Source organism: Anopheles arabiensis, chromosome 3 (assembly GCF_016920715.1).
Source record: "Anopheles arabiensis isolate DONGOLA chromosome 3, AaraD3, whole genome shotgun sequence".
Lineage (NCBI taxonomy): Eukaryota > Metazoa > Arthropoda > Insecta > Diptera > Culicidae > Anopheles > Anopheles arabiensis.
In genome coordinates this window covers 40935820-40961866 of record NC_053518.1, presented here as the reverse complement: position 1 = coordinate 40961866, position 26047 = coordinate 40935820, and the positions used below count along the sequence as shown (strand labels likewise).

General features: G+C 44.1%; 7 protein-coding genes across 13 annotated transcripts in view; 3 read left to right on the top strand and 4 right to left on the bottom strand.

The window, feature by feature from the left end:
• The window catches only part of LOC120900608, a 28994-nt gene extending 24222 nt beyond the window's left edge, over positions 1-4772 (top strand). For 2 of the 4 annotated variants that reach the window (XM_040307858.1, XM_040307859.1), the window contains exon 6: positions 2560-4772. In XM_040307858.1, coding sequence (XP_040163792.1) covers positions 2560-2735 — 176 coding nt within the window. In that variant the 3' untranslated portion in view covers positions 2736-4772. Of the gene's footprint in view, positions 1-771; positions 1381-2559 lie in introns of all 4 variants that reach the window. The other 2 variants (XR_005739223.1, XR_005739224.1) reach the window with 2 other exon arrangements.
• Positions 4773-9174: 4402 nt separating this feature from the next.
• On the bottom strand, positions 9175-12531 carry LOC120900607 (ribonuclease Z, mitochondrial). Its single transcript, XM_040307857.1, has 6 exons — positions 11187-12531; positions 11021-11125; positions 10730-10954; positions 10499-10641; positions 10259-10419; positions 9175-10200 (listed from the first exon to the last, which is right to left on the bottom strand). The coding sequence occupies exons 1-6, from the start codon at positions 12428-12430 to the stop codon at positions 9592-9594; spliced, it is 2487 nt and encodes an 828-aa protein (XP_040163791.1). The 5' UTR covers positions 12431-12531; the 3' UTR covers positions 9175-9591.
• An 834-nt stretch (positions 12532-13365) lies between these two features.
• Positions 13366-19102, top strand: LOC120905008 (serine/arginine-rich splicing factor 2). Of its 4 annotated transcripts, none has more exons than XM_040315622.1 (5): positions 13366-13606; positions 13948-14078; positions 14158-14502; positions 14581-14657; positions 17716-19102. In XM_040315622.1, exons 1-3 carry the CDS (start codon positions 13553-13555, stop codon positions 14474-14476), a joined length of 504 nt encoding a protein of 167 aa, XP_040171556.1. In that variant the 5' UTR covers positions 13366-13552; the 3' UTR covers positions 14477-14502; positions 14581-14657; positions 17716-19102. The 4 variants fall into 4 exon arrangements, with proteins under 4 accessions (XP_040171556.1, XP_040171557.1, XP_040171555.1 ...); XM_040315623.1 differs by having other exon boundaries at positions 17700-19102; XM_040315621.1 differs by having other exon boundaries at positions 15584-19102.
• LOC120905007 lies at positions 19099-20208 on the bottom strand. Its single transcript, XM_040315618.1, has 2 exons — positions 19590-20208; positions 19099-19511 (listed from the first exon to the last, which is right to left on the bottom strand). Exons 1-2 carry the CDS (start codon positions 19805-19807, stop codon positions 19199-19201), a joined length of 531 nt encoding a protein of 176 aa, XP_040171552.1. The 5' UTR covers positions 19808-20208; the 3' UTR covers positions 19099-19198.
• Positions 19884-22262, bottom strand: LOC120905006 (probable tRNA (guanine(26)-N(2))-dimethyltransferase). The gene is made up of 4 exons (XM_040315617.1): positions 21882-22262; positions 21619-21806; positions 20467-21546; positions 19884-20382 (listed from the first exon to the last, which is right to left on the bottom strand). Exons 1-4 carry the CDS (start codon positions 22242-22244, stop codon positions 20217-20219), a joined length of 1797 nt encoding a protein of 598 aa, XP_040171551.1. The 5' UTR covers positions 22245-22262; the 3' UTR covers positions 19884-20216.
• Positions 22263-22356: 94 nt separating this feature from the next.
• Positions 22357-24964, top strand: LOC120905005 (vacuolar protein sorting-associated protein 52 homolog). The gene is made up of 4 exons (XM_040315616.1): positions 22357-23608; positions 23685-23803; positions 23870-23990; positions 24077-24964. Exons 1-4 carry the CDS (start codon positions 22496-22498, stop codon positions 24704-24706), a joined length of 1983 nt encoding a protein of 660 aa, XP_040171550.1. The 5' UTR covers positions 22357-22495; the 3' UTR covers positions 24707-24964.
• On the bottom strand, positions 24775-25882 carry LOC120905009 (thioredoxin domain-containing protein 17). Its single transcript, XM_040315624.1, has 3 exons — positions 25544-25882; positions 25260-25338; positions 24775-25157 (listed from the first exon to the last, which is right to left on the bottom strand). The coding sequence occupies exons 1-3, from the start codon at positions 25716-25718 to the stop codon at positions 25004-25006; spliced, it is 408 nt and encodes a 135-aa protein (XP_040171558.1). The 5' UTR covers positions 25719-25882; the 3' UTR covers positions 24775-25003.
• Positions 25883-26047: the final 165 nt, after the last annotated feature.

The window sequence follows — 26047 nt, the reverse complement described above, 5'->3', positions numbered from 1 at the left end:
CGCATGGCACTTTTTTACTACCATCAATTTCTTGTCCTTTCCAACTATTATCAATTAAACTATTTGATTGGAAAACTCTTTACGTTGTTGTGTTTTGTTTAATTCCACTTCGTTTCGCTACCCTCAAACTCATTCTCACTTTGGTTTAAACGCTGTCCGATGCACGTAACCCTTGATACAAACGAACAAACCCAACCACCGTCAACACCAATTTGCCAATTCGTAACTGAAGCTGCAGCGAAACATGTATGGCCACTAATTTGCCTAACTGCACGAAAAAGGGCATCCCGGTGCAAACGTTCGATTTAACACGCAACTATCTTAAAAATTCCATCGACCCAGTCGATATCGATTTGGGCTAAATGCCAATGGACTATTTCAAATGGACACGGTATTGAAGGTATCACTGTTTTTTTTTGTCACGAGACACTAAAATAAAAATAAACTCCACTTTCGTTTGCCCGACCGCGCAGTTTTATTTACGAACGGCACAAAAACTAGTGATTCCACGGTGTTGCCTCTTTCGTTGTTTTATTGTTTTCTATATTAATATTTTTTGTTTTCTCTCCACATTTCATCTCTTAACGAATTTTCCTCACACTCTAATACTTCTCTTTCTCTCTTTTCCTTCTTTCCGTAACACCTTCTGGGACTTTCTTCTGTATTCTTTGTGTTGTGTTATTGCTTTGGTTTACCATTTATTTTACCTTTTTTTGTCTAAATTCTAAAAAAAAAATTATATCACCCTTCGAAATGCATGCACTACTACAGTTGCACTTATAATGCCAGCAAATTATAAACCACACGTTGAAATACTAATGTGATACTGCCATCCGTATATCCGTTGCATTGCAAGCCTCACGAGCCTGTTATTCTTAATTCAGCCACCGATTTGAATTGATAAAACCAAAAACTAGATAAACAATAAATATATAGAATAAATTATTGAAACCATAAGATCTCAACGTATATATTAAAAAAACAAGAAGAACAACCACAAAAACTCTGATGCAATAATATTTAACGTAATGAGCGCAGAAACAAACCCAAAGCTATTATTAAGTGACGAGTTAAACTAAATAAAGCTAAACCAAACATGAAAGCAATCACCACCGTAAAGTACAAACTAAAATGTTCAGAAAATATCCTAAATTTTAAACTATGAAATAGTAAACTTCTATGCAATGTATCAATGTGTGTAATTGTATCATCGACTAAAGCAATACGTTGCACCGTGAAATAGGACGATAAAAGTATAATTCATGTTAAATAATACAAATAAACATATATAAAACACACGCATTAAACGGTGCACAATTCACAAAGCCAACGAATGTTATTAAAACCAATATCAAATAAGCTTATTGCAAAAGATGAAAGGTGAATGTAAAAAAGAAAATAACTGTTGTTTTTGTGAGTTTCAGTTTTTTTATTCTTTTTTCTATTTCTTCCCTTTGATCTCTTTTTTAACATTCGCTTGTTTAATGCCTATCTGTAAAAAATCACACTACCCCTGCGTCCCTTTCCTTCCCATTATTAGGTGTTTTATGCTCCAAACCAGACTAAAGCTCTTCGGGCGACATTGTCTTTCTGAAGTGTAGGCCAGTGTGAGTGTGAGTGTATGTATGAGTGACACAAAATGAAAGGTAGACATGATTTTTCCACCTCCATCATAATACAGGGTAATCCATGGGGACGCCGAATACGATTTCGAGGACAAACCGATGTGCCAATGATGTGTTTTTATGTGTTTAATGTTTAGTTCACACGTTGCATTCTTGTGTTGCATTCGCTTTGTCGGAACTGTTGTTGTTTACAAGAGAAAGGGAGTGACAGAAGACACGTTTTGTGCGACATTTTTCATACCTTTCGAAACTTGTTTTTTTCTGCCTGTCTTTTCCTGATCGCATTTTTTCGCCTTTAGCTTTTACCGTCTTTTTCCACTTTTTCTTGCTAAAACCGTTTTTGCTCTATCAATTTTTTTTTATCGTAATTATAGTGTCTCAAGCATTGCGCTACTCCATTTTCTGCACATCATTCCATCTTCTCCTTAGAATCATTTCGACTTTTAGAAAGCGCATTCGTAGACGTTAACTTCCTGTAGGGAAACAAATCCTGTTAAGTTTACCACGGCTTTCCATATGCTTCATTTGAATTTTGAGTTGGTAGTGAATAGTCACAAACTTTGTCTTTTATATCTTGTTTATTTGCGGGTCCTTTTACGACATCAAACCATGAAAAGAGACCCAACATAAACGAGGCAGTCTTAGTTGACGAGTTTTGGTTTTGTGATGAAACAGAGTTCGACTTTTAAAACCTAACCATTTTTATTTTTTCACGCTTGTCTGTTCTCCTTGAATGAGTGTGTGTGTGTGTTTATGTTTTTTGTTAATTTTTGAAAAGATCTGTACGCGTGTTAATATGTGTTGTTTTGTTCTCCTCTGTCCTGCACTGATAAACACCACATAACTCAACGATGTCTTATTATTTTCCATCTCTCCATTTCTCATCCACGATCAATTAACTCGACCCCACCCTAAATGGCTGTCGCAACTGCAGTTCTGGGTGCTTCTGGTGAGATACTGTTGGAGAAAATTTTGGAAGAGGACAGCAGCTACGGCGACGCGGACTACTACTCCCGGAACGTGGGCCAATCGCCTCCCGGTGCAGATAACGATAAGCGACTGCTGCTGGGCAACGGGCATACTGGCGCCATACACATGACCGACATCTAAAAGCGGAGTAAAAGAGCGAGAGCGAGCGAGCAGGTGGCACGTGTGCAGCGTTGCGTATCGGTAGGCTGACGCGAATTGTGATGACGATTTTTGTAGTTTTGGTAGAGCTTTTTGCTGGTGGGTTTGAGGGGATTGGGGAGGTGTAGTGAGAGAGGGAAATTAAAATGGAATCCCTCGGCGAAATAAAAACACACTGTTTACATCTTTTTCTGTCATTACGTTCGGATTTTGTGGAATGATCTTCAAATGTTACAGAACTTGTAGGTGATAGTACAAGTAAAATGTAGTTTTTTTTTTATTTCAAATCTTCAAAACCATAACTGCTAAAAAAATAATCACTAAAGTTGATCCCAGGCTGCCCAGAAAATGACCATCCTATCCATTTTTATTTATGGAGAGAACCGGAATCAACTAAGCACTATTAAGGCAAGCCAGAATCTCGTTTAATACGTGGAAACGGGGGAAGATAAATCTTGTCCACTGCTTCCCGTTTTTATCCCTCCTGCCGGGCGCCATAAAATAATCGATAATGAAGTGTGGGTGCGCTCAGTAAAGCATAAGAAGGAACGTACGAACCAGCCAACATAAAAAAAAAACATAGTCAACCAGTTGATTGATTGACATCCGCTCGAATCAAATTAAATTCCCACTGATATTAATCACCACGTGATCATCATCATGATCGGGAGAGCGGGATAAGGGAAAATCACAACCAGACAGTGTGGAGAAAGCAGGGAAAGCTCATGAACGCATTAACGCACCGTACGCGTAACACACAGTAAGCGCAATAAAAAACAAATCCCGATAAACAACCATCATCATATCGCGCATATTTCGCCCAATATGCTTCAGACGCGCTCAGTAAGCTTTTTGGCCTTTATTTTCGTGCGGCTTGACGGATTCGGCCTCGTTTGGCAAGTTAACTAAATGTTTAGCAGAAACAAAAAGAGAAACTACTAAAGCTTCATACATATATATTCGGCTAATCACGACAGATGTTTCTATTTTACACAAACGAAAGTCTCATATTGTACGAAAAACACGGAAAAATATTTACGACACAGAGTGTGAGTGTGTGTATGTATAAGTGCTGATTTTTTAACAGTCATCGTAAGAACATTGATGTTGTAAGCAAGACTGGGTCAAGAGGTATTGAAAGGTTAAAATATGTCTCCATTAATCGTATACATGAATGTGAGTGGCGTTTAGTACCTTTTTGATGTTGTGCATGTATTTTCTTTACATTTCATCTACCATTTACCATCACAGCACGTGGAACAGTGACAGAGGTGTGCGATACTGCAGAACAGTAATGCGATCAAACATAAATCTACTTGTTAACACAACAACGGGAACGATTTAAGGATATGGCGTAAGCCAACGTGTAACGCAGAGAATAATGAGGGAGAAAGAACTGTAATTAAATATGATAACATGATAACGCCACTTCTATACTTGCTATATGCGATAGGATAGGAAAGCTACTGAAAAGTTACCAACACAGGATCATCGATAGAAGTAAAACAGTGCTGCGTGAACACGCTCTTGGCTTATCAGCGCTCATACCAACCTTTCTTTTTTCTACAATATTTACTACGATCATCAATAGATGTAAACAGAACCTGGTGCGCTTAATAATCAGTCTTCTGTTTCATGTCTACGTGCAGCACAGCAACAGTAGTAGAAACAAGCATTTGCCTTACCGGCTCAACGTCTCTTTGCGTATCAGCAAACTTACAGTACCACATGCATTTAACAAATTCGCAGTTAAGTAGTAAATGGCTTCATGGGCTACATACTTGCGACAAAACAAAACAAAAAAACGTTCGATAATTAGTTAAGAAAAGGAAAATAAGAAAAGGAACATTTTTCTCTGAACGCTGATGGAACACAACTGTACACCAAAGAAACGCGTTTCGGGCAACATTTCCAATACCAATACCGCAAACAATCAGCAAGAAGAGGCGGATAGTTAGTGAAATGTGACAAAAAAAAAACAAACAAATATACTCCACATACTGTAACTGTGTACAATGATTGCTCGGTGTAATTCGGTTTCGATTTTTGGTTTTATTTTTTGCTTCGACAAGCTCGAGTAATCATTTTACTGCCAAGTAATAAATGGGTAAACGCGCAACACACCTGTCTCCTGGGTGAGTTTGAAGGTACTATTCATCGTTTATGAGGCAAAGCTCGGGAACGGATAAAAGTTTTGTTGGTAATGAACACATTCGCGGAAACATATTTTCTCTTTCCCGGAACAATACGCTTACGTGAAACTTTTGTGGCAAAATGGGGGAAAAAAGAGTGGAAACAAATCAAAGAAATTGTGACAGAAAATTAAGGGAGAGATTCCAAAAATAGCTTAAGATTGATGTGTCTTTATAGAGTTTGTATGATTTCGCCTATTAATCTTCATTTATAGTACTGAAGCGTGCGACTGATCGAAGCGTAAACGTAACTGAAACTCAATTAGATCCCTACACAATCAACATCAACTTCACGTTTCATCAATTACCCCGGGGTGATGGGTAAAAATTGGCCGGTCTCGTAGTACAGTCGTCAACTCGTACGACTTAACAATATGCCCGTCATGGGTACAATCCCCAAACAGACCGTGCCGCCATACGTAGGATTGACTATCCTGCTATGGGGGGGAATCAATTAGTCACTGAAAGCCAAGCCCACAAGCGGGTACAGGCAGGCCTTGACCGACATCGGTTGTTGAGCCAAAGAAGAAGAAGAAGAAGATGGGTAAAAATTAATTCTTACAAAATACATTTACGCTCCCTTGCCCTTCTTCACGCCATCTTGAATAAATTTCCATTTGCGCACATCAAAATAATTCCCGAAACACGTGCTAATTGGTGCCCATAGTTCCATGACCTTATAGTTTGCGACTCAGCACTACTTGTACCCCGTTCGAGTTGTTTATCGTTTTAACAGGAGTGCACAACACAGAAACCCATTCAGGCGTGTTTGATCTCTGTCAGGAAAAATTGGATTATGCTGGAAAATTTTACCGCCCCAGCTCAGCCCAGCATTTGTATAATCAACATCAGCTGACGCAGAAGGCAAATGTTTGCACGAGTCCCACGATAAGGGACTCATCCTTTCCACCACTATTAACAAACACACGTACACACATCGAAGAAACCTCTTTGATACAGTCGTGTGGTAAATAGTTTGCGGGTGATTACTTTGCAAGATTCAAGCCATACTTCACGACCTGTTTACGTCCCAGCTAGTGAAGATGTTGCGCATTATCTTCATCCAGCGCTCGTCTATCAGCACTCGCTCTGGTTTTTGACGATAGACGGTAGCATATAAAATATATATAAACGTTTCGAGACAAGCTTACCGGCAAGATCGTGAATTTCGCGAATTTGTGGTTTTCTATTCACACACGCTTGCCTTTGTGTGTGAAACTGTGTCGATTGTCGACCATGAAGGAAAAGGGTACAGGTCGTTAAAAACGTTGTCTAAGTTTTACCTTCCCACCAAGAAATTATTTACAACTCATAACGCTTCATATGCGTGTCATATGGCGAAGCGGTAATAAATAACAAATGTTGTACCTACATTGACAGTGCTTCATTTTACACGGCAAACGTAAAATCGCAATAAAAATGTTGAAAATATTTCTTCGGAACATTAAAGTTTAATGATAAAGGGTGAAAAGCGTGAGCGTAGGGAATACAGTGGAATTACCAGGGAAATTAATGTTTAATTATTGTGATTATTTTTTCATTTAATTATAAACATTGAAAAAATTAGGAACAAAATTTCAACACAAGGGATAAAAACATAAAAATCACCAAATAGTAAAAAGAATGCAAAAGAAGAGATGAAAATGGACGTTTGCGAATTTGTTGCGAGAAAGCAAAGGATAACACATTCAAATGTAACACACTTTCATGAAAAACGAGTGAACAAATGAATGTGTATTGTGTGTACTAACGAGAATCTCCAGAAATTATTCCATATCCCGAGACACATCCTGTGCACCATTGATGATGACCTGAAAGATAGCGAAAACCGAAGAATCCTTTGTCACAAAAACTTGAAAAGCAGTTAAAGAGAGTATATGCTACCTTAAATTCGAAAGGATACTTTTCGTTCAACAAAGAAAGTACTAGAGATGTGTTTTGTTTCTATCACACTGTTAGGTATCGAAAATGTTGGATGTTTTTTAGCGTCGTTACTATGGAAGAGATATTTTTTAAAAGGAAAGGTAAACAGAAAATCTGTCATGTCTCCTGAAAGAGATGAACAAATGCAGAAACCGGACGTGGATACGTATGGCAGCAAGGTAGAAGGCAAGAGGTAGATCGCCATGCGCAGGATGGATGCAACATTTGCTACACAAACGTTTTGCGCATCGGTATGAATCAATACACCTAAAACACATGATATATACTCCGACCAATTTATAGCTAAGATCTATTTTCAATCTTTTTCTATAAGCATGTTTAAAGTGAACGATCGTCGTCACTTTGTACGCGATCGTTCAATCGTATGCGGAAGCGTAGAAATGAAAAAAAACGTAGCGCAAAACAGAACAAAAGGGAAAACATGTTCCACAGTCTCAATAATACACACAAACAGATAGAACTTCTAGCACATACACACACCAGATCACTAGTCACGGCAAAAAAAAGTCCCCCAACCCAAGTTAGTGGTTTTCTACGGTTAACTCGTAACGACAACGACGTGCTAGAACTACACACATAAAACTTACCGTGCGAATAAAAAGTTCGTATAGTATATTTGCTGCAGAAATAAATCGCTATTATGATCACTGTAAACGTTCAGTAGCTAAAAAAACAAGTACGACACTTCCCTAAAGATCGACAAGCAAAGTTGAGGGCGATGAAGTGTTAATTAAAAGAAATTGAATAGGAATTGCACACACACGCACGGATGGATAAAGAAAAGGCAAAACGAAAAGATACATAACGCAGAACGCTAAGCATTAAGGCTAGGCTGAAACTATCTTCCGAATCAAACGTTCTTTTTTTTACAATTTTGTCACGATAATCTATTGCAAACGGCTGTACACTGTATGATGTTAGCAGAAAAATTGCATGTAAATCAATTTTGCACAAGCGTTTGATGTGAAGTGATTCCTTCGAAGTCATTGGTTTACTGTTTTGTGTATTTTAAGTTTTGCAACGGCAAAATACCATCTTCTGTGTTATTTAATTCTAACTGTCGTCTAAAATTTAATGAAATTATTTCGAGATCGAAAAAGACATTGCTAATATTACCAATAGCACCATAACAGTATAATATATCATGAGAAAAGTTGGTGGAATATTATAAAGCAAGAACATGGCATGTTCAGGCCCTAGTTCGTACATACATAAATCGGTATTGCCTTTCGATAGTCGGTTTTGTACAAACATTCATATTTAAGATATTGCAAATCTGTTACCCGATAGAATAGTAGGACGAACGAGAAGATAATTCACCATAGTCTCTCAATACACCGTATAATCCCCTCCGTTAATCAATAAATCAAACTGACGAATTTATGTTGCCAATAACTTATACGACATTTGTTTCTACAACACACGCAGTCATACACCATTTTCGAATTGAATCTTTCGCTTGTATAAGATGCCAAAATAAGTAAACAGATAAAAAAGAAGAGGAATAAAAATCATGTGTATCGCATTTTAGTGCCATGCACGGACAGGTTCGCTTAAATAACATCTGCATCTGGGTAAGGGAAATCGCGCTGCAATTTACTGTAAACTATAATTTATAATGCTATTGAGCGGGATTTTTAAACGATTAAAAATCTAATACTAAAAACGGTTATATTTTAAAACCGAAACCGTATCTGATTTCGCTAACTAAACACGTGACTGCATTGTAAATGTGATCAAACGGTAGTAATCATACTTCGGAATGGAATGGACGTGGCAAGCGGATTCCCAGTCCGAATGGCAAGCCACTAGGTACGTGATGGTGTAACATGTAACTAACGCACGCATACAAATACATTCATTTTACACATTTATTACAATTACGGAAATGATGTAAGAAGGGAAGAGGGGGGTAAATTACTATCTATCGACACCTCGTCGAACCTGACAGAGGCTGTGTGGAAGAACGACCGAAGTAACACAAACTAAGAGCGAATGTCGTTCGAATAAAACATACAATCTGAATCATAATACTTCACGTTTGATGAGCACGTTTAATCTTGGAAAGCGGGCGAGATTATTGGAGAGTATCTTCCAAACAAAAAACAACAAAATAAAACAAAAAATCGCACCAGTATCAAGAACAGCAAACGGTGGAACGGTATTAACGATAAGTGAACTAAAGAAAATTACCGTACTTGGACGTGGGAGCACCTTAATTACAGTGGTAATGTGTAGGATAAATTTCTCAGTACAGTACAGCAACAGCAACCACACTAATAACATCAAATTTCCATTGCTATATGCTTTATTTAAGGGCAAACAAACAAAACACAAACCCAAAACAAAACAAACGTTAAACTATAAGAATACAAGCATTAAGCATAAGAAAGCGTATTACATTTGACTTGAAAGCTTCAGTGACAGAGAGCAACAAAAAGATGCAACAAACGGTCAAAAATAGAGGGTGTTGAATAACAGAGAGAGAGAAAAAGCAAGCGATTGAGCATCAACGTTTAGTCAATACGAAGAAAAACACCTATACATTGAACTAAATGAAGTGAGAAATAAATCGAATGTTCTGAAAATCTTACATCGTGTGTTTGTGAATGATGCATTTGCTTTTAATTTCATGTTTTATTTCACTGTTTTAAAAGATTGTTCCTTACCGATCCCTATCCTATATCGTAGCGGAAGCTGACTCATCGCGTTGGCGAACATTCTTTGCTTCCGGTAGCCGTTTCGAGGCGTAACTTTTTGTTGCCCCGCTTTATCGCCTTCTGTTCCATTTCCTCAAAGTGACTGATAAACATGGCTTTTAGGGCGGGATAGAACTTACACAATGTTGGCAAATCGTCCAGCGTTACCTCCATGTTGTCGAAGGCAATGCCCAGATCGGTGCCCAGGCCCGTCTGCTGCTGATCTGGCCGGAGGCGGGGAATTTTGGCGTACCGCTGGCTAAAGTGTGTTAGCAGCGTGTATCGTGCATTCATTTTACGGCCCTGTTCGATTGCCTGCGACAGTGTACTGTGCATTTTGATGCGTGCCTCCGCTGCTAGTTCATCCTCCATCGTTGCCTCGTGTATGAGCACGGTCGAATCACGGCCCAGCTCGATCAAGCTTTCGCAAGGCATCGTGTCGCCACTGTACGTGATTTTTACATCTCCTTCGATGTTCGTTTCCGGGTGCGTTCCAAGCGATGCCACTTTCAACGCGACCCCGAACGAATGGGGACAGTGGCGAACGCGACAGGTGGCAATCTCCTTGATGCCCATTGCTAGCAGCTTTTCATCTTGTAGAGGATTTTCCAACTAAAAGCAAATGTCGTTAGTGTGTTTTACATGTGCACACTACGAATTATTAACTTACCAGATCAGCATTCTTTACAAGCACATAGTCTTTGTGGATGGTTTCGAAACGACAATCGTACAGCCTCAGCCAGTAGGAAATTTGCTCCGGTGCCACCAGGGTTAAGCGTTCACAGTTATCACCCAACAGCTTCTTGCGAGCTTGTAGCAGACCAATCAAACCTGAAAGAGACATGAATTGATACAATTTTTAGCCTTTCACAATAGGAATTTGTCAAAAATTTAGGAATGTATGTCATACCTAGATGATGATCTGCATGTAGGTGAGAAATGTAGACCGTTTTTATCGATTGCAAGATTTCTTCTGCTTGCTCTTTCCCAAAAACTCGCCATATCTGCCCCACGGTTCCTTCGCCACAGTCCAACAGTATCGATGATTGTTTGCTAAAACGCGTAAAAATGCATCAATTTTACCAAATGCGAACGATACATGCAACTGCTGATCAAAAGTGTATGCAAAAGTAAATCTTACCTAGTCAAGATCAAAATAGCACTAACGTTTCGCGTTTTGTTCGGAATCGATGATCCGGTGCCGAGAAAAATTAAGCGTGGAAATTGCTCTGCCCTAACCGCGGCAGACCTTCGAGCGGTGTGTTGTGCGAGTTGTTGCTTCAATTCAGCAAGTACCTCTTTAAAGTCCGGTAACAGCTCCAGTTCATTAAGGTACTCCTGCGGATTCAAGGATGCCTCCAGCGTTCTAGAGCAATATTAAAACGGATGTTGGCATCAACAATGGTATAATTAATTTGGTCTCATTTCTTACCTATCGATGCCTTTCGGTGGTCGAATGTGCATGTAACTCAGCGAGGACGATCGCACCAAATATGTGTCGTTTGCTGGAGGATCCGCATACTGATTGTTTTCCTCTCTGCGATGGAATAGAAAGAATTGTAATAATGGCGAAAGCTTTCGTTCACATTCTCATATACCTTAGAAGCGGGAAGATTTGTCCATCCAGTTGGTTCAAGTGATACTGTATCCGGTGTGCCGCAATGTATCCGGAAAAGCTATTCACCTCGTTCAGCGCAATATGCCTGGTGCTGGCGGAAAACCGGTCCATAAACTGTCGATACTCATCACAGCGCATCACATCGAGCGGACTGAAGTGCACCACGAATATGGCCTGATCGGATTCTTCCGCCGCTGTTTGCTGATACTTCTCAAACAGTTCCGCCTTTGCCACGAAATCGTCCATGTACTCCCGGCTGGGAATGTCGATGAACATGAACACCGGACCGGGATCATCGGGCGCCCGCACCTCACACGATCTCACAACGCGACCATCGGGAAGCGTAACATCGTTGCCATTTTTCAGCTGTCCCAACAGAGGCCCGGGCGGAACACCCAGCTCCACACACTTCTCTAACGATAGCTGCCCATGGCGTGGTTTCAGCTTGCAGATGTAAGCCATTACCGAACTTTCCTCCCGCTTTGTCCAGTTGGTCGATTGAACGCTTTTCACAGCTTCCGATTGGGGTTTTTGAAGTGTTTCCCGTTTTCTCTCGTACGCATAGTAATCCGTATCGTCAACGGTGGCTTCATCCTGGTTCTGGTCTTCGTCGGATCCGGCTTCCCTGGCACCGCTGGCCGGTTGCCGATTGATCACGACGTAGCGTAGCGTCATAACGTGGTCCTCGTACACATCCCCCGTCGCATACTCGGATGCTTCCACCTTCATGTCCTTCAGTATGACGAACCGTCGCATCGCTTTAAACAGCTCGTCCAGCCCGGGCGGTCCGTGAAGCGACACGGCCGGCACACCGACGTCTTGCATCGTCAAGCAGATGCCTGGCAGGCCGCCGATCCGTTCCCAGTTGGTTCGTGTCATGAAAATGTTTTCCAAACAGGACAGCTTCGTTTTATGCTCGTACGCCAGCCTTTGCGTACCTTCGCCACAGTTGAACAGGTAGCGGGTTTGGTCCGTAAACAGATACACCGAGGCCGGTGTGCCCGGTGCACCGCATCCCAACACCTGCAGGTTCACGATGCCGGGTGAAACTTTCGACACCTTTTGCTTCAGCTTCAAACGTTGCTTCTGTGCCTCGGCAATGTGTTTCGGATCGAGCGGCATTTTGCTGAGCAGCTTGTTCAATTTCTTATGCGCAGAATTCCAGCGTGCAGACACTTTTGATCTAACTACATTAGAGTTTACCAATCTGCTGATTGTATACATATATTGTGGACTGGTGCTCACCGTGCTCACAACCGAAACGAAAACTTAACAACGTGCAACGTGCAGAAATCATATGGTTTGGTTGCAGCTTCCCTGTCCAATCTTGACAGGTGTTTGTTTACATCAAAAGCCGGCACATCGATGAGCATGGTTTTTTTTAAACAAAAAGCAAATCTTTCAACTGTTTTCAATAGACATCCATATGAACTGAAAAAACGATATTTAAGAGGACGTTTTCGATTGAAAATCAAATTATTCCTAGCTGGACCTATTTTTCATTACCGGCATTTTCAAAACTCTTGCTTGATATATTATGAAGTTAGTAAATATTCTTGACAAATTTAAAACATATTTTCCTATCTTAATTGTTTAAATGTTGTTTCAAGTTATATTAAGTAAATTTGCTATTATTTATTTTGAAATAAATAAAATGAAGGCAATTCAATTGCCATAAAACATATTTCAAATAATTCTGACCGCGCGGCTACATGAGGTGAAATATACAGCGAAATGAACTATTTGACAGGTGAAATATCTGACAGGTATAGCTAAAGGGTTGGGGGCGACACAACATCCGCGATCGAAATTCACTTAAAAATAATATCTTCTTAAGCAGAACATTCCCTAATTAGAAGAAATTATGAATTGTTGACTCAAATTGACGAAGTACTCGATAATGAAGTTAATTGAATAACTACTCAATGGATTTAGTTACAATGTTGTGCACGTTATTTGTTTACATTGCACATCAGCAGGTTGCTGTGATGCTTCCAGCTGATGTGCAATGTGCAATCCATCAGATATTTCGCCTGTCAAATAGTTCATTTCGCTGTATATTTCACCTCATGTAGCCGCGCGGTGATGATTTATAAAGACATGGTTGTCACTTGTGATGTTCTTAGGGGCAACCCGCTGTGTTGTAGCGCAAACTCTGGGTAGCCATTTTGTCCTGCGAGAGAGGTAGCCATTTTTCATCGGTCTAGCTCGCGTCGTGAAGTTCGGTCACGTAGCTCCGCATATTGTTTGATTGCGGGCGTTTTACATATTAGGCAGATTAATTAAAGTGTTTTAAAACGTTATTACTCGCTTGTGGATAAGTGGCAACTTGGGGAATCCATCAAAATGAGTGGATACGCACGTCCGCCTCCGAGAATAGATGGAATGATTTCACTGAAGGTAAGGGACCATTATCTTTTTTTTCCATGCATTGCTTTATCTCGTGTACGGCATAAATGACCTCGGTAGTTCCTATCTGCTACATGAAGGCGATTTAAAGTTATCCGAGATTAAACTGTTGGTGGGTCGTGTTTCCCTCAACGGCTCTAAGCTAGAAAGCCACGTCCACGGGAACGCTGGCTAATGCGTAGTAGAGAGAAAGTTGGACATGCCATACCGAGAACTGGTATAACAGCCCTCCATATTGTAGGATATGTTGCAGATGAACTGGAAACCATTGCTGTACTGAATCGTGTGTGTGTGTGTGTGTGTGTGTACTTATGCGTGCGTTTGTTTTTCAGGTCGACAACTTAACCTACCGCACAACACCGGATGATTTGAGACGGGTGTTTGAACGTTGCGGAGAAGTCGGAGATATTTACATTCCCCGCGATCGACACACGCGTGAAAGCCGTGGCTTTGCCTTCGTCCGGTAAGTTGGTGTGATTCGGCGTAATGGAATCGTTCAAGGTTATGTTCAACATGCATTCTTTCCCGCCCCTTTGCATTAGATTCTATGACAAGCGTGATGCCGAAGACGCACTAGACGCCATGGACGGACGCATGTTGGACGGCAGGGAGCTCCGCGTCCAAATGGCTCGTTACGGGCGGCCAACTTCTCCACAGCGTCGCGGAAACCGATACAACGGTCGTGAACGGGGACGCTCCCGTGAACGCCACCGTCGCCGCTCTCGGTCTCGCAGCCCCGAGCATCGGCGCCGTTCGTACTCTCGCTCTAAGTCCCGTACACCGCGCTCCCGATCGGGCAGTAAATCATCTCGCGGCAAGGATTCCCGCTCTCGCAGCCCTGCCGAACGTGGACACTACTAGTGAGACGATGTGTAAATTTAATTAAGGTATGTTACCGTTTAAAAATTTTATATTTGACAAGATTTGTAGATTAATATTCATTGCATTTCTCATGCTCGTTTCAGATCATCCATCTACAATCGTTGTGAGATGGGAATATTTTTTTGATTCTGACGACACACGTCCACTGGATAGGAACCAGGTAACACATTGCAAGCCCATTATTTGTTTGTTTCCCTCTTACCTGTCCCTTCGCGAACTCAATTCGTTGGTCTACGTTTTTGTATTGGTATAAGTACCCTGCACAGTGGTTTGCTACACACGCGAACCACATCTGATATAGCCGTAGTGTAGCGTACGTATGGCTTCGTTGAAATTCATGCACCCACTGAGAACCTCTCAAACATCAACCTTCCTGATGTATTCGTAACCCAATTTCCCTTCAGAATTTCGGCCATCATACCAAAGCCTCACTTTCTTTTAAAAAAAACAAAACGAACGCTCATTCTCAGTGCGGTGTTGAATGTAGGAACGCTACGGTTGAAGTTGGGATACTTTTCCATAAGTCGTTCTGAATCGGATTGCCACTGCCGTATGTGGTTCCGCCTCTAACGGGCATATGATGCATCGGAATACGTCCGATTGCTGGAAGATCTTCTTCTCGCGGTTTAAATCTTCACTAAAACAGTTTCGCTTTATGTTTTATGTTTTTATTTTTCGTTCGTATTAGTAACAACGACCCGAACATATTCGGTACGCTTTTTTTCGCGCTGACACATTTGTGTTCAGCCTTTTTTGAGCCCTTGCTTTTTGTTCTGTTTGTTTGATTCAATTTATACTAATCGATGTCGAACGCGCACGGTTGCAATGGCCGCGCGAACAATACACCCAACACAGTATCAATCTGTTTAGCCCACCAGTACCGTTAGCTCGTACTAAATGAACTACCTGTTTCACCATATAGGGCAACTTGCGGGTTTGCAGCTGCTGCCTCCCAGCGCAGAATTGCCCCATCCGGTAACTGCTTTCCATTCCTGAGTGTCTTCTGCAAAACGCTGTCGCCTTTTTGCATCTAGTTTTCGCTGGGCAAGACAAGACACACACATTCTCTCTCTCTCTGTCTGATAGAGTGGAGCGGAAAGGCGAACGTGCGTGTGGATGAAGGAGGAGAGGCAGCGAACGCGGAGAACGTTGCTGCGAGATCAATCTACCGCCAATCAGTGTCCCGTTCGTCACCGCGTTCTGCTGTGAGCCAGTTTGAGCGAGGGGATATGTATGCAGGCAGGTGTTGCGGCGTAGATGTTGATCCTTGAGCTGCAACCCTCCCCGAACCGAATGCTTGCCGTGCTGTGGTGGCGTTAAGGAGTATCGGGGTTATTCCGTACCCGGCGGCCGGTAAAAATGGTGATGCAGCGCGCTGGTGATGCTGGAGAAGTGGCCCGGCGTCCAGACGATCGTCCGCTACTTGCCCGTGGGAACGTTAGGAAAAAAGAGACAAAAGTTCCGAATCATCCATCCGCTTCGACAGCAGGTAGATCTTGTTCAGAGAGAAGAGCGAAGGCGGAGTGTGGTCCATTTGCAGGCAGGCGGTTTCCGGTTTATCCTGTCCCGGTGCTGCCTCAATGCTCTCGGATCGCTGCTTTTATCGGCCGCCGAATGGAGAAGCGATAGGCGGAAGAAGACGTGGCATGTGTGTCGTCGGCTTCTGTTCCGGCCGCGGGTTTCCGGTTTCGGTGCGATGCTGGAGGGGACCGCTGCTGCATCTGGGTGGCGTTGGCGGTGTTCTAGATGCTGCTGCTGCTGGTCCTGAACTGGCGTGAGAAGACTGTTGGTGTGCTTGTGCTCCGTCCGTCCAGATAATCCGTCCTGTTTCGTCTGTGGCGAACGTGATTTCTTCGTGTTCTGCGTGTCTTTCTTCTCTTCTTCTTTTCTTCCAGCTGAAGTAGTGTGTGTGTGTGTGTGGATGTGTGGATGTGTGTGTATGACTATCCTTTTCCTCAATTTCCAAGAATCCCTTACTTCTACTCTCTAGTAGATGCTGTTATTGTGTTACTTTTAGTTTTGTTTTTTTTTATTGTTTCGCCACTGCTTTTCTCTTTCTGTACGTTTGTACATCTCTGTAACATAACACTACAATGTTGGATCCCGCTTTCGAGCTTCCAAACGACAAGCATGCACACACACGTTAACACTTACACATAACTATTGTACCATAGAGCTTTTAACAGTGTTACCTTACATGTCTGTCCCGTCTTGCGGTGTTGGAGATGCCCCTCCAAATACGGAGAAGCTTCACCTAAACTGATTAGTAACGACGGATCTGGACCGAGACGTGTATATGTTTGCCGTTTGCTGATATCTTCTTTAAGAACTTGCACGGCAACGCGATCAAATACGGCTGGGTCAGGATGGAGATCATTGCATGGAAAACCGCATCGAGCCACGGCTGTGTGTGTGTGTGTGTTGGCGATACTTTGGAGCTCACACTTCTGCTGGTTGCGCGAGCTGATAAAAGCAGCACAAGAGAGGAGAGCCTGCTAGTTTTGGGGGCCTTTAGAGTAAAGTATGGGCAGACGACAACGCCGCTGTAGCAGTGTAAAAGCAGCAGCAGTAGCAGCGACAGTAGCAGATCATAAGCACGATCGCATTCTGTAGCATCTCGAGCAGCTGTGCGAGCGACCGTGTAGGAAACGGCCTAACGTGTTAGGCACAACTAAACTCGACGTACAAGATCTTTGAAGATCGAAGCAGAGAGGGGTAATGCACGCACCAGCGGCGACGCGATTCCTACACAACACACTTCGGTGGAGAGCACACAACAAACAGCAATGTGTCTCTGAACAATAGTTGTACTGTTGTTGTGCTCTTGTTTTCATCGGTTCGTGCCGCCATCAGTAACTGCACGGGCAGCTCTATATTGCGTGACACATCGTGTATAAGCTGTTTATACTGCGGCACAGCTACTGATTTCCAGCGCAGAGCAGAAGAAGGTGGTTGGATAGCAGAGAAAGGAGATGGAATTGGATGGAGGGTGATGAACAGATCAAAACGCGTTTTCAACGAGCCACTCGTGAAAACAGTCACGTCCTGCTGGACAGGCTGACCTTCTAGTTCTGGACATTATTTCGGATATTACATTTTTCTCTTCGTTTAGCTGTACAATTACTTGTTATCTTCCCCCTATTCGGCGTGTCGACGAGCAATGCTGAATGAACCAGTTAGAACAATTCCCAACAGTATGCAGTTTTATGTTTTTGCAGATTGAACACACAACTAATACAAATAATTGACAACCGCGCAACAATCAACATGAGAGACACAACGTTATCCGCGTACACGAGAGTGTGTGTGTACCATTCCCAACTCTTCGACCGACGGAAGCGCTCTTCATTTCTGCTTGGAACTACAGGATTCGACCATTTAACAACACACACTCACTGGGGACAATGCGTGTAACTAACTTCGTAAGGTTGGGTGCGTATAGTAGGGAACAGTACTGTAATAAGAGCAAATTTGGTTTGAATTTTGGGTGTTTGCGTAAAAACAGAAAAAAAGAATTAAATGAGTGCATTGCGGTACACCACTGCAGAGTGAGCAGAAGGAGCTATCGTTTCAATTTCAATCGTTTTGCATTGTTCTCTCAAGTCGTGAGGGAGGGGTATCAATTGTAAGCATAGTTGAATTGCATACCAATTAAGAGAGGAGAGCGAGTATCTTCGTCGTGACAAAAGTGAAGCGAAATCAACACAGTTCGGCGGTGTAATACTAGTTAAATTCTACGGCATTTTCGTACACCTGTATTCCCTTCCCTCGGTGGCCACACATCAACGTCGGCGGGAGCTGTGTTTTACTTACTTTCTTTAGCAACATTACACATTATCAGAAAACTGTAGCAGCGCATGCAAGCAAGCAGAGAAAACGGTCACGGTAAGTGCGGAATATGTATTGTTTGGTGGCCGCCCTGGGAATGGAATGGTGTTTTAATATACTTACGTTTTTGTAAATTTCTATCAGCTTTACGTCTTTCAATATAGTTCTTGATAACAAGAAGCAGCAGCAGAGAGAGAGGGAGAGATCATATTTAAGCAGTAAATTCGTACAGATTGTACCTTACAAAGCCAGGGGTAGACGGCTGCTTTTATATTTTCTAGGGGCTGCGGGAATGTGTGCTTATGGCTTTTATAAACACACACATACACTCGGTTCAAAGCAAGAATTGTGCACTGTTTTATAATTCAAAGCAACTAACGAAGGCAAAAACACTCGTGCCAATGGTTTTGAAGAGATAACGACCGATAAAAAGGGGAATTACTGTACTTTTTCGCGTATATATTTCACAGTCCATAAGTTCTGAGAATTTCTCTTAGAACGGAAACGGTTGTGTTTAGTCCGCAAAATGTACGATGATTCAAGGACACCCATGGCGGTTAGGGTTAGTTTTTCAGAAGTAAAGCTCTAATTATGATTTAAAAAGACGCGATTGGCGACGAGTAAAGATTTTCGAAAATAAAACGCTTTCATTTTCAATCCGCTCTGTTATCTGTAGTAGTGCTAATTGTAGCGGGTCACATTGCGTTGTGCCCTGAGCACGACACCCTATGTGGCCAGGTATATATAAAGATCAAATAAAGGTAAACGACAACTCTATTGCACACGTGTTAATTTTTTACTTTCAACATCAAAGCTGACATAATTGCAAGATAAATTTCGTACATCGAACTTCTGCTGCTGCGTCGTCGAGTTTTAATAATTGAAGAAATTTCCATCCCCGGACTGGCGCGAATAGCCAGGATTCGTCAACGGTGTGTGCGGTCCGGTATTCATCAATTTGACACTGTTCGGCGAAGCCTTCTCCTTCAGCCCACCGATAAGGAGTGGATGCTTGAGTGGGATGATTTTTTCCGGACTCAAATCACGTGTGTTGCGGAGCCGACGGAACGTGCTCCGGCCCAGCGTTTCTTCCTGCAGCACAACGTCATTCTTGCCGAGAAACAGATCGTCCGAGTGGTTGTACTGGGCGGCTAGCGTAATATCGAGAGCATCTACTGGTATTTGGCTGGAAATGTTAACAATTTCCTTTTTAAATTGGCTTTCTCAACTGGCAGAGTTACAACCGCAAGGAGACAAAACATACCCATGGTTAGCGAAGTGAGCTGCTCGCCTTGCCGAACTCAGCGTTTGGTGGTAGAACACACGTTCATTAGGTGGCAACGAATCGGACCATCGTTTTGAGGGCTGTGTTTCCGGTGGTACTGGTAGCGGCTTCCGATAGACTCCTTCGCCTTCGATACAGGGAATGTGTTCTTCGTTTCGTTCGCGCTTTATTGGTGTTTTCGGTTGTTTCTGCACCATTGCCTTTTAACGTAGAGGAAACAACTTCACTCAAAATAAACTTTCAGATATAAATGCAAAATAAACAACCAAACGGTTAACAAGTTCTCAAGATTTATTCGTTTCCTAATAAAATTTCACTTTCCCGCACTCGATACAGTACTCTCTGGCCCCCAAAGCCTGCTAGACGAGTTTGGATTGGCTCAGGCAACATTGAAACATATCGCCTTCTACGATATAGCAACAGTGCGGCGATACTAGCGGTCGGTAAGGTTAGATGATGCATAGGCATGTTGAAAGGATGTGTTTAATCGATTTTGCTCCACCCTTCTCCTGTACGGAACGCACACAGGGCTGTGTGGTGGAACATTACCATACCGACGCATGCAACTTCCGGTCGCATTTCCATAGTAACTGACGCTTCCCCCTTTCAGCAGTCCGTAGTAATCGTTTTCGGTACCTTTCTCTCCGGCGATTCGCTATCGGCCTTGACATCATTCTGCGACTCCTCCTCAGCGGAGTCTCCTTTGGGAGTTCGTTTTTGCTTCCGCTTATTCTGATTTTGGGCACTTTTTAGCATTTTGTTGTCGCTTACCCTAGAAAAGAAGGAATCGAAAAGAATGGCATGATTTAATGTTCACTCCTTCACGTTCGAACACGGTCGATACAACGCAACGTACATTTGTGTCGCCCGCGTTCCAGGGCCCCAGTGGGCGGCAGGATTCTCCGGGAACCGGCTCAATGATTCCTTCCGGCTGGGCGGGTTCGCATCCGGATGTATTTCATCGATATTGTACACTTTGGCCGGTTCCTTTCGTAAAATGGCCGTCAGCGGTACGCCCTCCAGAAACCGGTCAGCCTTAACTGGGTGTAACCGATGCCAGCAGCGCAAAATGTCCCACAGCACACCGATCGGTGCATCGGTTTTGATTGAGGTACGGCTAGCGTGGGAGTAAGACACCCGAAAGCCGGCATGCAGCAGCGCGGACCGTAGCTTTAGCATTCCGATCGATTCCAGCTTCAGTATGCCACACATGCGGTCCAGCGTGTAGTACAGTGGCACATCGTGCAGCTCCTCTCGGATCACCGTCAGTGTGCCATAGATGCGCCGGATCGTCGTCAATCGCTTTGAATCCTCCTGCTCCACCGTCTGCAGCAGCTCGGCCAAGAACTGCTCATCGTGCAACGGAGCCGACCATATCGGACCGCCCATGTGGTGCTGATGGTTGCAATGCTCACACCGGCTGCCGACAAACGGACCGGTCGGTATGCCAAACTTGATCTGCTGCGGGTTCGCCTCGGTCGGGTTCGGCTTGAGAATGCCCAGCGGTTGCAGAGTGAGTGCCTCGCAGCCCGTACACTGGAACACCATCGATTGCTTGCTGCTGCTCTTCTTGCACGCGTACTGGCCGGTGTAGATGCGCACAAACACGCGTATATAGAAGTCGGCCGATATGCTGAGCAATGGTTTCATGTAGCGGCCGTACCGCGTGGCCGTCGTTTCGATGCAGCGAAGCAGAATGCGCAACGCCATCTCGTGGCAGGCTTTCGTTTTGAGCGGCACCGAACCATACTTGACGTAGCACGCTTCCGGTGTGTTGCCAGCCAGAACGGCCATATCGGTCGCGGTGATGAGAAGCAGTCCACCGTCCTCAATGCTTTGGACGGCTCCGTCCAGGAAGCGCGTCGGATGGCCGTACGGATCGAGATCGATCGCGGTGAAGCGTTGTTCCGGTTTGGTCGACATGTACATAAGCGTCCTGTGGAAGTAGTGATGAAGATGTTAAATAAAGAACTTGATATTTGTAGCACAGCAACCGATCGAAGCTTACATCGCATCATTGTAGCTGGGTGTGATTAGATGCTCTATCTGATTGTGCTTCACATTTTGCTCGATCGATTCCACCGCTGACTTGGAGAGGTCGTTTGCTATGATTTCCTTGACGCCCGGAATTTCTTTCGCATAACGTATGCTGCGCAGTCCCGTCGCCGACAGCGCCTCCAGGATGCGTAATCCATTCTGAAAAGGGAGGGAAAAAAGTGGTTTTATTATGGAGAAGTTTTAATGGGTTTTCATTACTGTTTACACGCTTACCTCATGCTTCACACCTGCCTCGAGCTTGGTATCGGGTCCGTTCGTCGCATCGTCCGATGCATTCTTTCGTTGCCGTTCGGCGCTCTTTTCCCTTTGGTAAATCCGCGAGAAGGTGGTCAGCACGCAGATGCTCAAATCACGATTAAATTCCTGCACTGGGTTGTAGAACACATGCTCGGCGACCAGTATTTCCGCGCTGCCTTCGCGTATCGTTTTCAGCGAACCCGTTTTTGTATCACCCTCAGCCATGGTGGTTAGTGTACGGGAATGTATCTTTACTGGAAAGGGCACCAAATTCCTAGCGAGCCGGTGTTTTGCTGCAAATCGTACCGCACCACACGTAAACAAGATCGCACGTGCCATGAACGCGATGACGTATAGAAAGATGACCGAAACTCTTCGGACCACCCTGTTTTGTTTGTGTGGCACTTTTTCTCTCTCTAAACCTTGGGCGTAGCAAGTGTCATGCGTTGGCAGTTGGAATGTATTCGGGAGGGGGAGGGCACAAATTATGGCACAGTTTTCTTCCCACAATCAACAAAAGATAAATTCCTAACATATTTGTTTAGTGTTATCAGCTGGTGGTGGTGTTGCTGCGGAGATTTAAAATCACAATGGCTGAGGCGGTCCTGATCGGCGAACAGATCGAGGACGATGAGGTGCAGGAGATTCTCAAAACGGGCACGGATCTGCGCCAGTACGCGGCCCAGATCGAGAAGGAGTTCAAGGAGGTGGAGAATCGGTCCATCGATGATTACATCAAGGAGAGCCAAAACATTGCCAACCTGCACAACCAGATCGGCAACACGTCGAACATACTGGAGCGGATGGAGTCGATGCTGATGGACATACAGGATGCGCTGAACAACATCAGCACCGAGATCACGTCGCTGCAGAAAAAGTCCGTCTCGATGTCGGTGCAGCTCACCAACCGGCAGTCGATACGGGCGCAAATCTCGCAGTTCATCGAGGATATGGCCGTGCCGGAGGAGATGGTCAGCTGCATCATGGACAGCCCGGTGACGGAGAAAGAGTTTGTGGCCCATCTGAACGAGCTGAACCACAAGCTGAACCTGATGAAGGAGCTTAACTTTAAGGAGAGCAAATCGTCGCAGGACGTGAGCGACGTGCTGCAGAAGCTGAAGATTAAAGCGATGAGCAAGCTGCGCCTCTACCTGATGGAGCAGATCTACAAGTTCCGCAAACCGATGGCCAACTATCAGATTCCGCAGAACGCGATGCTGAAGTACAAGTTTTTCTTCGAGTTTATTCTGTCGAACGAGCGGACCGTGGCGCAGGAGATCTGCAACGAGTACGTCGACACGATGAGCAAGATTTACTACAGCTACTTTAAGAGCTACTCGACGCGGCTGGGCTCGCTCAAGTTCGAGGAAGCCGTATCGAAGGACGATCTGATGGGGCTGGATGATTCCGGGCCGAAGGGAATCTTTTCCAAGACGAGCTCGCTGAAGAACAAGAGCACGGTGTTTTCGATCGGCGACCGGGGCGAAGTACTTAATCAGCAGCTCGAGGCACCGATCATTGTGCCGCACGCGCAGCAAAAGTTCCGGTACGCGTACGAAGCCCTGTTCCGGTCGGAGCAGTACGCCCTGGTGGACAATGCCTGCCGGGAGTATCTGTTTGTGACGGACTTTTTCATCGTGCGGGGAGCGCAGGCACAAGAGCTGTTTAATCAGATCATGGGAAAAACGACCGCACTGTTAATTGTAAGGAAGATGTGCAGCAGCGTCTGTTGTGTTGTGTTTTTAACACTTTTTTGTCATTTTTGTCTAAATTTTATAGAAAAATCTGGAAACCTACGTGCAAGATTGTTACGATACGATAGCACTGTTCCTGTGCATCCAGCTATGCTTCCGGTATCAGCTGATGTGCCACAAAAGATGCGTTCCTGCGTTAGACAAGTATGAGCGACATTCTCTTATCTCGGAGTACAATTAATAATCCATTGAATGATTCTCCTTTTGAAGATATTGGGACAACTTGCATGCTGTGATCTGGCCCCGATTTGAGCAGGTGTTTCGTATGAACATTCAAAGCATCCAGGACTGTGATCCGACCAAATTCCCCAAAGAAACTGGACCACACTATGTAAGCGGCCGATCGGATGGATCGGATTGGCATAGGCGGTGGATTGCCCCCCGTCTTACACGAATTATTTCAATTAACCGTTTCAGATAACGCGCCGGTACGCGGAATTTTCTGCCGCCATCGTGGGCATTACGGAAAACTTCCCGAACGAGCTGGTTAGCCACATGCTGCTCGAACTGCAGGAAGAGGTAAAGTGTTTCATGCTGCGTATGGCGGCCATTTTCACCACACGCAAGGAACAGCTGATCTATCTAATTAACAACTACGATCTGGTGCTCGGCGTGCTGATGGAACGCACGCGAGACAACTCGAAGGAGGCGGAAGCGTTCCGCGAATTGCTGAGCACGCGGAGTGCCGAGTATGTGGAGGAAATTCTAGCGCCCCATCTGGGCGGCATCATACAGTTCGTGAAGGACTGTGAGCAGATGCGCGATAAGGAGCAGACGGAGGAGCTGAAGCGCCAGGAGCGCCGTTCGTTACAGCTGGTGGCAAACTTTAGTGCCAACTGGAAGAAGTCGCTCGAGGAGCTTAACCGTGAGGTGTTTCTATCATTCCCATCGCTGTTGACCGGGTCGCAGCTGCTGCAGCTTGCGCTGGCCCAGCTCGTGCAATACTATCACAAGTTTTACAAACTGCTGACACCGAATGCGCGGGCACAGCTGGTAAACATTCATGTGATAATGATCGAGGTGAAGAAGTACAAGAGCAACTTCTAGACGGGAGCAAGCAGGATTGTGTTTTCGGAAACATTACCATATAGTAGCATACACATTAGCTAGAGCGATGACTTACGTACTTCATTTTGTTTTATTTATTATTGGTTGTATGGTGGAATAAAAAAATACAAAGACACACAAAACCTATTGCACCGAAAAGGACGTGGCCGTAGGCGAGAGATTGGTCACGCTGCAGCAGCAACGAGTTTCAAAAATGATTTTCGTAATAAACTCCTTGTAACTTTACACATTCCCAAACATGTTCGTCTCGCTCTCTCTGTCTCTCTCTCTCTCTCTCTAGTCTTCATCCTGGAACAACATATCAACCAGATCAGCGTTGGCACACTGGGAACCGTCCAGCCGCTGGGGCGATCGCCATCGCAGCAGCGTCGGTAGAAACACCAGATGGGTCCGTGGATCCTTACGGTACGGGCAATTCAGATCTTTCCAGCTAAAAGTAAAAACATAAAGCGGATAAGCAAATGTGCACCGTCATTCCCGTGGGTGACATCACATCCCGCACTGCCTACTTCCGCTTTGCGCGTTTACTCACAATGGACGCTCGATTTCTACCGTGATGAAGTGGCTCTTTTCCGGCGCAGATTCCAGCGCCTTCGTGACGACAGGTGCGGCTGTATGGAAAAAAGAGACACAGACAAATTGATAAGCGACTGCGGTGACCCATCAACGTCCGCTAGGCACGGGCATATCGATTCCTCCGGGAGACATTCATTAATGATTAATCTTATCTGCGTGCTTCATGATGATGATGATGATGGTTGGTGGAGAGTGGTTGTAGCGGTCGGATAGCCAGCCCCGAAGCCCACATTTACTTACCCTTCACACAGTACGGACACCAGCTTTCCCCGTTCTCATCCTTGCTGCCGGTGAACAGAATGTGCACCGGTTCGCCGGTGCTTTCCAAACTTTCGGCCAGCTTCGTGAACTCCTCGTACCCGGTTACCTTATGCTTTACTACCATCTTTGCAAACCGCACAAGACTAGCACGCATTCACTAGGGGAAACGGAATGGGATATTGATGCAAAGGTACTTTTAAACACTTTTTAGCTTATAATTATCCCTGTCGCAGGATACACAGAGAACACTCCTTTTGTTGTGCAACCGCAACACACTGCTGGGAAGGGCAACCACTTTCTGTTGTTTTTATGGGGGAATGAAGGCTGTGCGCTCCATTGCAGGGTTCTTGAAGAGTTGTCAATGCTGTCAACGAGTCTGACGCGGGGTCTGGTATTTTATTCTTTTTGAAATTTTAAGGAACTTTTCCAATATTTTAATTGTTTAAGTAAATTTTAATGACTGAATAAGCCTCAAAACAAACA

Bases quoted from the DNA above. Each gene is read 5' to 3' on its own strand.
- LOC120900607 (XM_040307857.1), bottom strand. From the start codon at position 12,430: ATGTATACAATCAGCAGATTGGTAAACTCTAATGTAGTTAGATCAAAA. The intron at 10,642-10,729 runs GTAAGATTTACT...TACGCGTTTTAG, and splicing joins GCTATTTTGATCTTGACTAG to CAAACAATCATCGATACTGT. The intron at 10,201-10,258 runs GTAAGTTAATAA...ATTTGCTTTTAG, and splicing joins TTGTAAAGAATGCTGATCTG to TTGGAAAATCCTCTACAAGA.
- LOC120905008 (XM_040315622.1), top strand. From the start codon at position 13,553: ATGAGTGGATACGCACGTCCGCCTCCGAGAATAGATGGAATGATTTCA. The intron at 13,607-13,947 runs GTAAGGGACCAT...TTTGTTTTTCAG, and splicing joins ATGGAATGATTTCACTGAAG to GTCGACAACTTAACCTACCG. The intron at 14,079-14,157 runs GTAAGTTGGTGT...CCTTTGCATTAG, and splicing joins CGTGGCTTTGCCTTCGTCCG to ATTCTATGACAAGCGTGATG.
- LOC120905007 (XM_040315618.1), bottom strand. From the start codon at position 19,807: ATGGTGCAGAAACAACCGAAAACACCAATAAAGCGCGAACGAAACGAA. The intron at 19,512-19,589 runs GTATGTTTTGTC...TAACATTTCCAG, and splicing joins GCTCACTTCGCTAACCATGG to CCAAATACCAGTAGATGCTC.
- LOC120905006 (XM_040315617.1), bottom strand. From the start codon at position 22,244: ATGGCACGTGCGATCTTGTTTACGTGTGGTGCGGTACGATTTGCAGCA. The intron at 21,807-21,881 runs GTAAGCGTGTAA...CTCCCTTTTCAG, and splicing joins AGGCAGGTGTGAAGCATGAG to AATGGATTACGCATCCTGGA. The intron at 20,383-20,466 runs GTACGTTGCGTT...CTTCTTTTCTAG, and splicing joins GGAACGCGGGCGACACAAAT to GGTAAGCGACAACAAAATGC.
- LOC120905005 (XM_040315616.1), top strand. From the start codon at position 22,496: ATGGCTGAGGCGGTCCTGATCGGCGAACAGATCGAGGACGATGAGGTG. The intron at 23,804-23,869 runs GTATGAGCGACA...CTCCTTTTGAAG, and splicing joins TGCGTTCCTGCGTTAGACAA to ATATTGGGACAACTTGCATG. The intron at 23,991-24,076 runs GTAAGCGGCCGA...TAACCGTTTCAG, and splicing joins AAGAAACTGGACCACACTAT to ATAACGCGCCGGTACGCGGA.
- LOC120905009 (XM_040315624.1), bottom strand. From the start codon at position 25,718: ATGCGTGCTAGTCTTGTGCGGTTTGCAAAGATGGTAGTAAAGCATAAG. The intron at 25,339-25,543 runs GTAAGTAAATGT...TTTTCCATACAG, and splicing joins GTGTCCGTACTGTGTGAAGG to CCGCACCTGTCGTCACGAAG. The intron at 25,158-25,259 runs GTGAGTAAACGC...TTTTACTTTTAG, and splicing joins GTAGAAATCGAGCGTCCATT to CTGGAAAGATCTGAATTGCC.